The sequence below is a fragment of the Cyprinodon variegatus genome, unplaced genomic scaffold, assembly GCF_000732505.1.
Source record: "Cyprinodon variegatus isolate N-32 unplaced genomic scaffold, C_variegatus-1.0 Scaffold115, whole genome shotgun sequence".
In the NCBI taxonomy this organism is placed as follows: Eukaryota; Metazoa; Chordata; class Actinopteri; order Cyprinodontiformes; family Cyprinodontidae; genus Cyprinodon; species Cyprinodon variegatus.
Genome location: NW_015150568.1, coordinates 1,092,124 through 1,104,783, shown reverse-complemented (window position 1 = coordinate 1,104,783; position 12,660 = coordinate 1,092,124). Strand labels below are relative to the sequence as shown.

Sequence of the window (12,660 nt, the reverse complement as noted above, 5' to 3'; positions counted from 1 at the left end):
ATGAAAATAGTAAAGCAGTAACTTATTTCTAATGCAATCAGAAATATTCTATAATATGCAAATACTGAACATATTCAAAAATAATAACTAAATATGAATGTAAATTACTAAATAGAAAATGGCACCAACACCTACCCTGTGCTTGAAAACATAAGAGCAACACAGAGAGATCATGGCATGACATCACGTCGTGTTTCTTCTAAAAATATATCTTTAGTTCCTGAAATCACAATATTTTGGGTTCTGTCTAGACAATAATTATTTCTTATTACTAATCTAAATAACCCACATGGTGTTTTCAATTTAAATAACTGAGTACTCAAATAACTTAAATAAAACTCAGATTTATTTAATATGAAAAGAGTTTTGAAAAACAGCTGGCTTAATTATCTGAATCAGAATGTTTTTATTGGTCATAAACATTTGAACCCAAAAAAAATCTGCAATTCAAACTTTATTGTTCCCAAATAAACAAAAAAAACAAAAAAAAAAACAATTGTAAATTCAAACTAGAATATACACGTTATCTATGATTTACAACTTTTAAATTAAATCATATATTACAGGAGGCAAAGTGAGAAGTAAAAGGAAACAAAAATAGCTGAAATCATAAAATGAATGATCTCATTTTCTTTTTGACTTGGAGAAATTTTCAGCTCATCTCCTTTACCAAAAAATTACATTGCAAAAAAGTAAATTCATAGATGAACACAAAAATAAATTAACCAGGTAAAAAGCCCTGACTTTGTTATTGCTAAACTTAAAATCCTGAGTTTTTGATCTGTTAGAATGAACTTAGAACAAATTCTGTATATATGTTAAACAAAATGACATTACTGAAAGGTCAGTTGACTAAGAATGTATGAATCATAAGCTAAATTTACGATTTTGACATTGAAACACAGGACTGTTTTACGAGAGCTTATAATTACCCATAAGAGTCATACAGAAGAGGCTAAAATGATATTTATTACACCTCATTACATATCTCAGCTCCTGTTAACAACTTTTACATCAAATGGAATCCAGTAAAGTGCAGTATCCTGAGAAAAGTACCCCAATAGAAGCCCTCAAGTGATTCAGCTCTCCTCCCCTTAATTGAAGTAAGGGTTGGTCTGGCCTCGGTTCTGACTGTAGGGGTTCATGCCTCCGCTCTGTCCATATGGGTTGCTCCGTTGCACGACGTGATCATAGGGGTTGTTCTGGGGTCGAGAGAATGAGAAAATATAAATTTTTTCCGACATTTCTGTGTGGGTTAGACACAGATATATAGCAGAAGTGAACCCACCGAGTTCCTCCCCGAAGGAATCAAGTTCTGTCGGCTGTTGCTGGGCGTCATCTCCAGGTTGGTCTTGTCCCAGTTGCTAGTGTGTGTGGCCCGTGGGATTCGAGGGGCCCCAGTATTTGCTGAAAGGTTGTATGCTGACTCTTTGACGGAGGGGCCATAACCAAAGCCACTGCCATTAGATACTGGTGCCTTGGCAACAGAATGGCTGTAGTAGGGCTCCAAACTATCTTCCCCTTTCTTGGATTTTTTCTTCTTGTTTCTGAAAACAGTCAAATAACATTGATTTCTGCAGAATGTTTCTGTGCTACTAAGTCCTGCTTATAATTAGATCTGTATGGGAATTGGTGAAACCCTCTATAATTACAACAGCCACACTCACAGAACATAACTTAAATCTATAGCATACATCAGAATCTAGTTTAAGAGAATAACTAACGGAACAAATACTATTTTTCAAATGAAGATAACTTACTTGCTTAAAACTATCGGCAAAACGATCAACGCGATGATCAGCAGGGCTCCAACGATTGAGACAACGATGACGAGGATCAGCGCTGTGTCTAACAAACAATAAAAATAATAGTTAGTAATAAATCACAATTAATGACTTTGCTACAACAGGATCAATTAACATTTTAAAGAGCACTGTCAGTGACATTTAAACAAAGGAAGATATTACTGTACAAGTTGATGTAAAATATTACATAAAAGCTTTAGAGAGAATTTTAGCCTTTTAATGTTACTCAGCTTGTCACTGTCACTTTTCAATGTTTAACATTAGCTTTCATTGTCAAAATAACAGTTTTTCAATAATTTCATTCACTCAGGGTTTAATGTGTGCTAATATATTACTCGAGGGATCTTAAGTTATTTATTTATCAAAGTAGTGCAGGTCTATAGCACCCGGATAACTTCCAATTGCTGCAATTTCAGTAAAGCATAAAGTATTTGATAAATATAATATTTTTTTTCTACAGAACTGAGGGCACAAAGGCTAGTTCACAATATTTTAAAGAACTAGGAAAGCAACAGCTGTTTGTATTTTTTAAAGCATTTTGCAGCTTCGTAAAAAAAATTCAATATGACAATCCAACTCAGGAATTAGAAAACATTTAAACTCTCCCACTCCTAAAGAAAGAAAAAGAAACAAATAGATACTTATAGCTTGACACTGTCATTTTCAGTACTTCATACTCACTGTCATTGCAGTTAATACCAGTGAGGAGAGGAGAACAACTGCAACAAAACAAGAGGTTAATTTAAAACTGCTGTATTTAACTGCTGTACTTAAACAACCATACCAGCAGATGTAAATGATGCACTTACTTGACACAAGTTTCGCCGTCATATTTCTGACCAGGAGGACATGCTATAAAACAAAAATATTACATTGTTATAAATGTAAAGGTATAGACTGTAAATATTCTGCATATTAAACTTTCCTACCTATGCATTCCCTGTCAATGAAGGCACTTGGATAGTAGCCATCTTTACATGTGCAATTGTAAACGCCATTGTCATCTTTACATGTTGTTGTTATAAGATCACATGCTTTATCACAAATTGGCGTGGCTTTATATGGAAAAGAAAAAGGTAGATCAGATCAGCCAACCTGACAACATTGCATGGACATAAAATGAAAACATCCCAGATAGTTTAAATCCTCAGAACTACTCCTGATAAAGTCTTGACAGAAATCAGGCCGCTTGACACCGACACAATGTCTATATTCAGTACTTGTAAAGATGTTACTGTTTAAAATAAATATGCGGTTAAGAAAAAAATCTAAACCGAGCTGGAAAAGAATAGAATAATGGAAAAATCATAAAAACAAATGATGCTGCCAGCCAACATGAGAACTAGACTTCTTATTAATATGGCACTGCTTTTTAGGAGAATAGGAAGGAAATACAGCAAATAACATTTTATCAATATTTCATAAAGAGCCACACAATCAGCATAAATAAGAGTTGATGGATATGTAAAGTTAGAGAAAATAAAAATACACTAGAATCCTCACAAGAAATAAATATTTATGTTGAACTCACTTTCAGCTGTTCCCTCCAGTGGACACTTCTTCTCACTGTCATTGCAGACAACTTTTTTCAATTCTTCATCTACTCCCCCAGTTGTTATTTCAGCATCGTTATCATAGATGATTTCTACTGATGCTTCAACTTTCCCTGTTTCTGACCTTGCTTTGCTTTGTAATGATCTCCTATGTGAATAAGAAAACATCAGAAACATTGGATTAGTCTACATCACACTGTAACTTGTCTCTGGTGGATGGAATACACTGTTTTACTCTCAAGCTTACCGGAGTTCCAGCACAACAGAACGACTGTATTTAGCATTCGACGAGAACTGGTCGTTCAGCTGTATTTGAAAACAGGTCAAACCTAGTCAATTACATCCTATTCAAGGCAATATTTAAGAAACATACAACAAAATGGCTTCAATATGTGGAGCAGAGGGGAGATGGATGTTACTCCAATACATTTATAGTAGGGTAGTCTGGTGCAAATAAAACAAGGAGAAAAAATAAATGGCTGCTTACCGCTTTAGTAATTTTGTCTGCAGTCTCTCTGAATTTCGCTGTTTTTTTGTCACTCATAGCTTCCTCATATTTATCCAACAATTTCAGTAGTTTAGGGAAAACTTTGGCTGTTTGGGGAAAAAATGATAATTATAAGGAAATTTAAACAAATAATCATACAAACAGAAATAATAATATTGAAGCAAATTACATTTTCTATCTATTTATTATCTAATCACGTTTTATAGATTGAATAGAAGCCAAATGTCTGTTAAAATACTATTAAACTGGCAACCTCATTGTTGACTTAATTGTAGAATTATCTCTTTATCTTATTAAAGAACTTTAAATCGAATAGAATAACGCTGTAGTGGCTGATATAAAACTGGAGTTTTGTGTTAAATTGAAGGGAATGGCTTCATAGCATTTGTGTGTTTTACACACATAAATACATGTTATCTGTGTAAAAGACCAGATTAAAAAACAGACATGTTCTAACTAGTTTATTTCCACCAACGTTTATGATAATTGGTCATAAATAGGAGCTTTTACATACATCTACATTGCTACTTTAAAGGTTAATATTACTGTAAAATTCAGAACTATAGGCTATAGTTATATTATTGATTCATAAAGTGTAACCATGCTAATTTTTTGACTTAAAGAAATTTTAATTTTCTTTTATTTAATAGTAGGAAATAAAGCCCACATTAAAAGGTTTTAGTAAATACTAGCATCAATGATATCAACATTCATTTTAATAGCGTTAGAGCAAGAGAACTAAAGCATTTTCCAAATCAATCTTTGACTATCAATTAGTTTAATTTAAAAGTCACTAATAAAATAACGACATTAAGCTATACAACTGTAAATCCCTTCAGTGAAACTTTGCAACACATTTTAGCATAGATTCTAACTGCACAGGTTTCTGCACTTAGCAAGTAAAATATTACAGTGTTGCTCAACACCCAGATACTTACCCCTTTTACAGCTGTTGTCAATATAATCGTCACCAGGCAGACACAAACACACGAATGTCTGGTGACGGTCTTCACAGGTGCTTCCACCAAGACATGGGTTTGAATCACACCCAACTTGACAGTCAAAACGAGAATCACAATCACACAAGGTAAGAATTTCATATTTTAAGTAAATTATGTGCTCATTTATTCTAATTAAGCAATGCATTCTGAGTTTATATATCTACTACCAAAGTATCTCAATTACTTGGAGGCGTGGTTGTAGGTGCTGCAGTGGTACCGGTCGGATCTAGGGTTGCTGAAGATCCAGTGCCTGGTGAAATAGTTGTGCCACCTGTAGGATTAGTTCCTCCTGAAATTGTTGAACCTGATGCAGCTTGAGTTGTAGCTGTTGAAGGATCTGCAGATCCTGTAGGCACTGTGGCTGTTGGAGCAGCTGTAGTTCCNGGGGAGAATGTGCTTACCTCGTCAGTAATTTCCTTTGCAGTGGTATTGAATGCTTCTGATGTTTTGATGCTCATAGCATCAACATAATCTTTCTCTAATTTCAGTAGTGCAGGGAAAACACTGGCTAATTGAAAAAAACAGGATAGATATAAGAAAGTTACTTAAGAATCACACAAACAATAATAAGAATATTGAAGCAAATTACATTTTCAAGTGACAATTTATTATCTAATCACATCTGTAAATTGAAAACTAGCCTATTCTTTTAAAATAATATTGACTTGGTAACCTCATTGTTGACTTAATAACTGGATGAACAAAAGGTTTAAGTTATTGTAGTATTATCTCTTTGTTTTAGACAAATAACACTAGAAAGTAGGTGCTTGTTAAAACTGATCAGTAAATTGTCTTTTTGTCTCTATTGAGTCTGAAAATTTTATTCAGGTTAGAGGAAACCGTAAACTATAAGGACTAACACTTTAGTGGTTGATATAAAACTGAGCTTTGGGGTTCAAAATAAGTGGCTTTCAGAATTGTTTTGCATTTTATGTACATAGCATAAAATATATGTTATCTGTGTTACAGACCAAATGTAAAATAGGAATATTTTAGCTAGTTTATTTACACACCGACTGAAAAATAAAAAAAATAGCTAGAACAATTTCCGTATTTTGGTTTTCAAGCTCATAATAATATAATTCATAATCATAACTCATATTTTTGCATCTAACAATGTTCAGTTTAAGTTATATTAAACTATACGTGTGAACTTCATTTTTTTCCCTAATATATGATATTTACATAAGTTTTACCTTCAAAGACTTAATCATGTGTTTTTTTATTTATAGAGTCAAAAGGCTAATACTCAAAGTTTAATTTTGTCCTATAAAAGTGTGATGAAAACCATCCATAAATATGAGCTTTCATATTACACTTTTGAGTTATTCATTTATCCTTATAGAATGCAATATTCTGAATGAGATTTAAATCTAAATTATTACTTAAAAAGTTACAGTAACCATACAAATCAGAACTATAGGTTCTAGAAAAGCCAACTGTATATTTTTGATACATCAACTGAAATCATATTCTTTTTTTTTTTTTTTTTTTTTCTTGCGTAGAGAAATTAGATTAGAAATTAGAAAATAAGGCCCACACTGAAAGTCTTAAAACTGTAGTAAACACTAACAGGAGGTAAAATGATGTCAACATTCTTCTTTTTAAAAAGATGATAGAGCAAGAGAACCAGAGCATTATTTTTCAACTTGTAGCTGTAGTGAAGTTCATTCACATAGATATATATTTAATTTAAAAAAATGCAAAAAATGAATTGCCTTTAATGAATGGACCACATTAAACTACAGAACTGTATATCCTTTTATAAACTGTATATACTTTGTAACACATTGTAGCATAGATTCTAACTGCTCAGGTTTCTGCTCTTAGCAAGTAAAAGATTACAGTGTTGCTCAACACCCAGATACTTACCCCTTTGACATATGTTGTCTTTATAAATTTCACCAGGCAGACACAAGCACTCGAATGTCTGGTCATAACGGTCATCACAGGTGCTTCCACCAAGACATGGGTTTGAAGCACATGGACCTTGACAGTTAAGAAGAGAATCACAATCACATAAGGTAAGAATTTCATATTTTAAGTAAATTATGTGCTCATTTATTCTAATTAAGCAATGCATTCTGAGTTTATATATCTACTACCAAAGTATCTCAATTACTTGGAGGCGTGGTTGTAGGTGCTGCAGTGGTACCGGTCGGATCTAGGGTTGCTGAAGATCCAGTGCCTGGTGAAATAGTTGTGCCACCTGTAGGATTAGTTCCTCCTGAAATTGTTGAACCTGATGCAGCTTGAGTTGTAGCTGTTGAAGGATCTGCAGATCCTGTAGGCACTGTGGCTGTTGGAGCAGCTGTAGTTCCNGCTGTAGCTCCTGTAGCATCTGTGGCTGTTGGAGCAGCTGTAGCTCCTGTAGCATCTGTGGCTGTTGGAGCAGCTGTAGCTCCTGTAGCATCTGTAGCTGTTGAAAGATCTGTAGCTGTTGAAGGATCTGGAGATGTACCTGCTGTGAAGGCATAGTAGTATTGGATTCCATTAAAAAAGCTGTTTTTTCTAGTATTATTCCAAATTTTACAAAAACATATTTAATAATATAACATAACTAAAATAATTAATGCTTTAGTTAATTATTGGTCATCTTAGCTAAATCATTTACGGGTTTATTAATGTTTTGTTTATGTATTTATTTGCAAAGAAACATAATTCAGAGCCCGTCCTTTGTTTTGGTATTGACATACATGTTTTTATTTTTTTATTGTTGAAGCTAAAATAAACAGAAGTCCGTATTTTGCGTTTCTTGCTGTCTTAGGCTGATCTTTATCAATTCGTTACAAATAAAGATGTAGATAAATAATCGACTTTCTTTTAAATGATCAAAATTTGCTCCACCTGAATAACTGATAATCTCCGCTTAGAAAGGATTTCTTTCAGTGTTGTAACGTTACCTTTGTCCACTACAGGGCGCTGTTGCTCATTCTTATCCAAAGGCTCGTATTTGCAGTAGCAGAAGCATAAATCAATACATTTCGGGTACTAACACCCTTTAATTGTATTAAGGATGCAGAATCCACTTTATGCCGTTTTGCTTGAAAAAATAAACACTCAATAAAAACTTTAAAATATCACCTACCTAGCTCCTATTTAACCACCTGTTTAAAGCCGCTGCTAGCAGTAAAGTCACTCCTAGCACTAAATGCAGGTTTATGCTAAAAACTGAAACTTATGTCTCAACAATTCCGAAAGCTTCTTTTAATGGTAGTTCAACATCTTTGCAAATTTGAAGTGATAAGTGTTTCACATATTTCATTCATCTTTTCTGTTGTTCAATAACCTAAAAGGGTTCCCACTTGAATATAATAAAGTTTTTTTCATTCAGTTGGCCTAGTTGATACAGCTGGCGCATTTTTAAGACAAAAATCTGCAACTAATTTTAGTTCAACATATTTTTATAAATATTTAGTATCTCTTGTTAATGGAAAGACCCTTATAATACATGAGAAAATATGTAGGTTTTTTAACGGCTGCTTCAGTTAATGGTTAGTCAGTTGATTAGATCAGTCAACTTTAGATTAGTTCATTAATCCATAACTTGCATCCCTGTTTCCAGCTGATACAATTAATCTGTCCCTAACATGCCTCACATATAAATCTTCTAATCTTTTTCTTTCCTTACTACAAAGGTTTACAAATAGTTTGTCCATTTTTGTCTTGCAGAGCATCTAAATTAAGAGCACAGTGGTGTTTTTGGTAATAAGAAATTGATATGTGATTATTATGAAATAAGAATTAATTTTGAATTATTTAAAATATTTTTTTATAGAAAAGCAAAGATTCCTTTCTAAGAAGGAAAAAAAGATCTAATAGGTACAGAAGAATGTGTTCCTTTTCTCACAATGACTTACATACAAAATAAATGAAAAATCAAATAAAGCACTTACAAACAGTCCAAACAGCAATCAAAAGGAATGTCAAAAACAATATTTTGGCCATTTCCAACCTGAAGGAGAAAAAAAAACCCAAAGAGTGAAAGCAGTGAACTATGCCTCGAAGTCACCTGAGTGCCTGAAAGTGCAGACTGAATGTGAAATCAGCCCTGACAGAAGTTTTAATCAGTAGGCACTCCTCCCAGGGCGTTGCTAGGCACTAAATGAGTGTCTAAAAATAAAGGGAAAAAAATCTTATGACCATGTTTTTTTTTTTATTTTATTTTTTACTTCCTTATAGCTATCCAAGATCATAAACATGTCTTTGCCACAGATGTTAAGGACAACTGAAAGTAGGACACTGTTCAAATGCATTGGCCTGAATATGTTTTTTAAAAGAAACTAATAAAACACAACTTGATGGTTGTGGTGATAAACCAGATCCTATACCACTTAAACATTTTCCATTTGGGAAAATGTTTGGTCCACTAAAAGAAATGCATCATAGTCATATCATAGCAATAACAGGGACATGAAAAGATGGGTTTATTATTTTGACTTCATGAGTTCAAAATATTTTTTATCATTCCATTGCAGGAGAAACAGCTGCAGTTCATAAAGACTTTTAACTGATTCAGAAAAAAGGAAAGCTAGACAGAGTTAGACTTTTTCCAAACCATAGATTAAAAGGATTTTTAGAACCAGGTGTCATTAAAAGAGGTATAGCTTACCTAAAACTGCTTTATTAAATACTTTTTCCTTTGAACTTTGCACTTTTTCAAAATCATATTTAATGACAGAAGTGTTCTAAATAAATATCATGGTTACAAAAATAATCTTACATTTGAGATTTTCTTTTATTTCTAAATTACATGATGATTTCTACTTTGTTTTTTGTTTTTTACCCACAATAATAGAGAATCAGTCATTCATATGGCAGGAACACAATTCTTTCAGGGATGTAAACAGATGTGGTCAGGAGGAATTGCTGAAACTCAAAGAGAGCATCAAGTAGAACTTGAATTAATTTGAAACTAATATGGTAGCAAACAGGCTGGTATAAGCATTTTAGAAGTTAAAAACTACTGAGACCTTCACTCTAGACCACAACAGGTTTACAAATAGAGATGATTATCAGCACGGTTTGTCTTGACACACTTTGGGCCTTCAGACGTATACCTGCAGATCATGTTTTCATTGTCTAGACCTGCTTATCATTGCAGAGCAGCAGAGGGTCTGAAGCAGTTAATGTGTGAAAGGCAGGTTATACCCTAGATAGGTTTCCAGTCCATTACACAGACATAGAAGGCTAACAATCCTACACACATTCACTCACACCTTAGGGAAACCAATCAACCTAACCATAATGTTTTGGGCCTGTTTAAAGAAGCCAGAGTATGTGGAGAGGAACCAAACATGGAAAGATCCAGACTTCAGGGCAAGATTCAAACCCAGGAAGCTTCTTGGTGAAATCCAACAGAGTACTCACTATTCCATCTAGCTCAATGCTCTCAGATCATTTTAATACATGATTATAAGTTCACTGTATGAAATTTAGACCTGAGTGAATTTATGTTGTTAGGAATTAAGACAGTTCTGAGGATGAAGACCTTTTTATGTGAAAAATATGCATGAATCAAATCTCTCCATATTATTTCACTTTTTTTTAATATAACAAAGCTCTAAAAAAAAGATGGCAAACTTTAATGAGAATCAATAACTCTATAGAGCAATTAAAAGTTGTCATGCAAATATTTATCCCTTTTTAATTACCTCTAATGTTCACAAGAGTTTGTAGAATGATGTGCAACCAAATCAATAAGGGAAATATAAAAATACTAGTCTTTTTCTGTGTTTTAGAGCACTGGATTTGTGTTTCATTTTTGTTGAACTGTTTTTCCTACGTTTATCCCAGTCTTTGACTTTATAGGTTACAGAAATACGTTAATAATAAACTAGAGGAACAAATATTACATTCCTCGTCAGCCATTTTATGCTTTTATTGCAGGGCCACCTGTCCTCAGTTACCACTTAGATTTTCTTAAAGCTTGATTTAGTCACTGAGCCAAATATGAATATATTCACAAATAATCACATATAGCAGTGCAATATTATTAACATAAGTCTCAAAATATTTAATCTAAGGAGCATTTTGATGAACTTACATTAGGTAACACCACAGACTTTAGGTGGGTAAAACACCAGGTGATTAAAACAGGGTGTAAAAACCTGACCTTTGATTTTAAGACATTTTATGTTACTCAATCATGACCATAAACAGATAAAAATCTTCCTAAATAAAATGTGTTTTGAAGTTGCCATGAACCTAACTGAATTAATGACAACTGACAATTAGTATTCATACTAAATTTTAATAATATCTGAACTATAACATTCATGCTCATAAATTAATAATCTATTTGTTGTCTTTGTTCTACTTTTCACTGATATCCTCTTCCACTCTTGCTATATTTTGACGTCATCTTGGGTGTAGGTGAAATAAAACACAGTGTAAAACCCCCATTTATAGCAACGTCACAAAATGACAAAGGTATTTTACCCATTATGCTGAAGGTAGGCAAGCTACACCCTGGAAAAGCTGCCTGTTCGTGACAGACAGGACAGTTAATCAGCTATAAACATCACAAACTTATATATGATTAAAAAAAGAATTTAGAGGATATCACAGGGTTCTCTTTCAAGGTTATATCTGTGTGAGAAATTGATGGACAAACTGTGAAAAAAACAAAATCAACTATTTTAGTTAGAAGAATTGAAGCATATTTAGGTGATTGACTTGAATCACCATGACAACATAAGGGACTGCTTGTTTCTTTTATTGGTAATTTTTCTCTTTTTTGCCAATTTTGTAAATCCATCCATTTTCTGACACGCTTAATCCCAAGTGGGGTCATGGGGGGTGCTGGTGCATATCTCCAGCTGTCAATGGGCGAGAGGCGGGGTTCACCCTGGACAGGTTGCCAGTCCATCGCAGGTCAATACAGAGACAAACAGGACAAACAACCATTCACGAACACACTCACACCTAAGGAGGATTTTTTAGAGAAGCAAGTTAACCTAACAGTCATGTTTTTGGACTGTGGGAGGAAGCTGGAGTACCGGGAGAAAACCCACGCAAGCTCAGGGAGAACATGCAAACTCCCGGGCCGGGAATCAAACCCGGAACTTTCTTGCTGCAAGGCAGCAGTTCTACCCTCTGTGCCACTGAGCAGCCCAGTTTGTAAATCATACTTTGGCTAAATAAACATAATAAGACATAAATATATATTCATTTTATATATTCTAAGTACTGTGTTTTCCAAATGTCAAAACCATTAGATAATAGTAAACAAAGGTCTGTTTTAGGTCCAACACTTCTTCACTGTTTATTGCTGCAGTAGGGTTTTGTCATTACAAAGCAGCCTTACCGTTGACAAACAGATCCTCTTCTTTTTGTGACTCCTAAATACCAAAGACCATCTGATTAAGATTTTAAACAATATTTTCTATATAAAGCAATGAATAGGTAGGTATAAAATGTAGGGCTTTCATCTATATTTAGAGACTTTTAATTACATCATCTTTAAGAGACTAGATGTGTTTTATTGTAAATGGCCTGTACCTGTATAGGGCTTTTTCAACAGGAAACTTGCCCTTTAAAGCGCTTTACACTACATTCAGTCATTCATCCATTCACGCACATACTCAGACACTGGTGGTGGCAAGCTACATAGTAGCCACAGCTGTCCTGGGGCTCAATTACAGCTCAGTGGCTGCCATACACTGGCGTCACCAGTCCCTCTGTCCACCGTCAGTAAGCAGAGCGTGTAAAGTGTCTTGCCCAAGGACACAACAACACCGAAAGCAGGAGGCAGGGATTGAGCCGACAACTCTCTGTTTGCAGGGCAAATT

At 34.0% G+C, this 12,660-nt stretch overlaps 1 protein-coding gene across 1 annotated transcript; it reads right to left on the bottom strand.

The window, feature by feature from the left end:
- Positions 1-627: 627 nt before the first annotated feature.
- On the bottom strand, positions 628-5,325 carry LOC107085075 (mucin-13-like). The gene is made up of 11 exons (XM_015375220.1): positions 5,052-5,325; positions 4,805-4,918; positions 3,846-3,952; positions 3,606-3,664; positions 3,337-3,506; positions 2,735-2,860; positions 2,615-2,657; positions 2,487-2,524; positions 1,761-1,848; positions 1,289-1,547; positions 628-1,202 (listed from the first exon to the last, which is right to left on the bottom strand). Exons 1-11 carry the CDS (start codon positions 5,323-5,325, stop codon positions 1,095-1,097), a joined length of 1,386 nt encoding a protein of 461 aa, XP_015230706.1. The 3' UTR covers positions 628-1,094.
- Between the last annotated feature and the right edge of the window lie 7,335 nt (positions 5,326-12,660).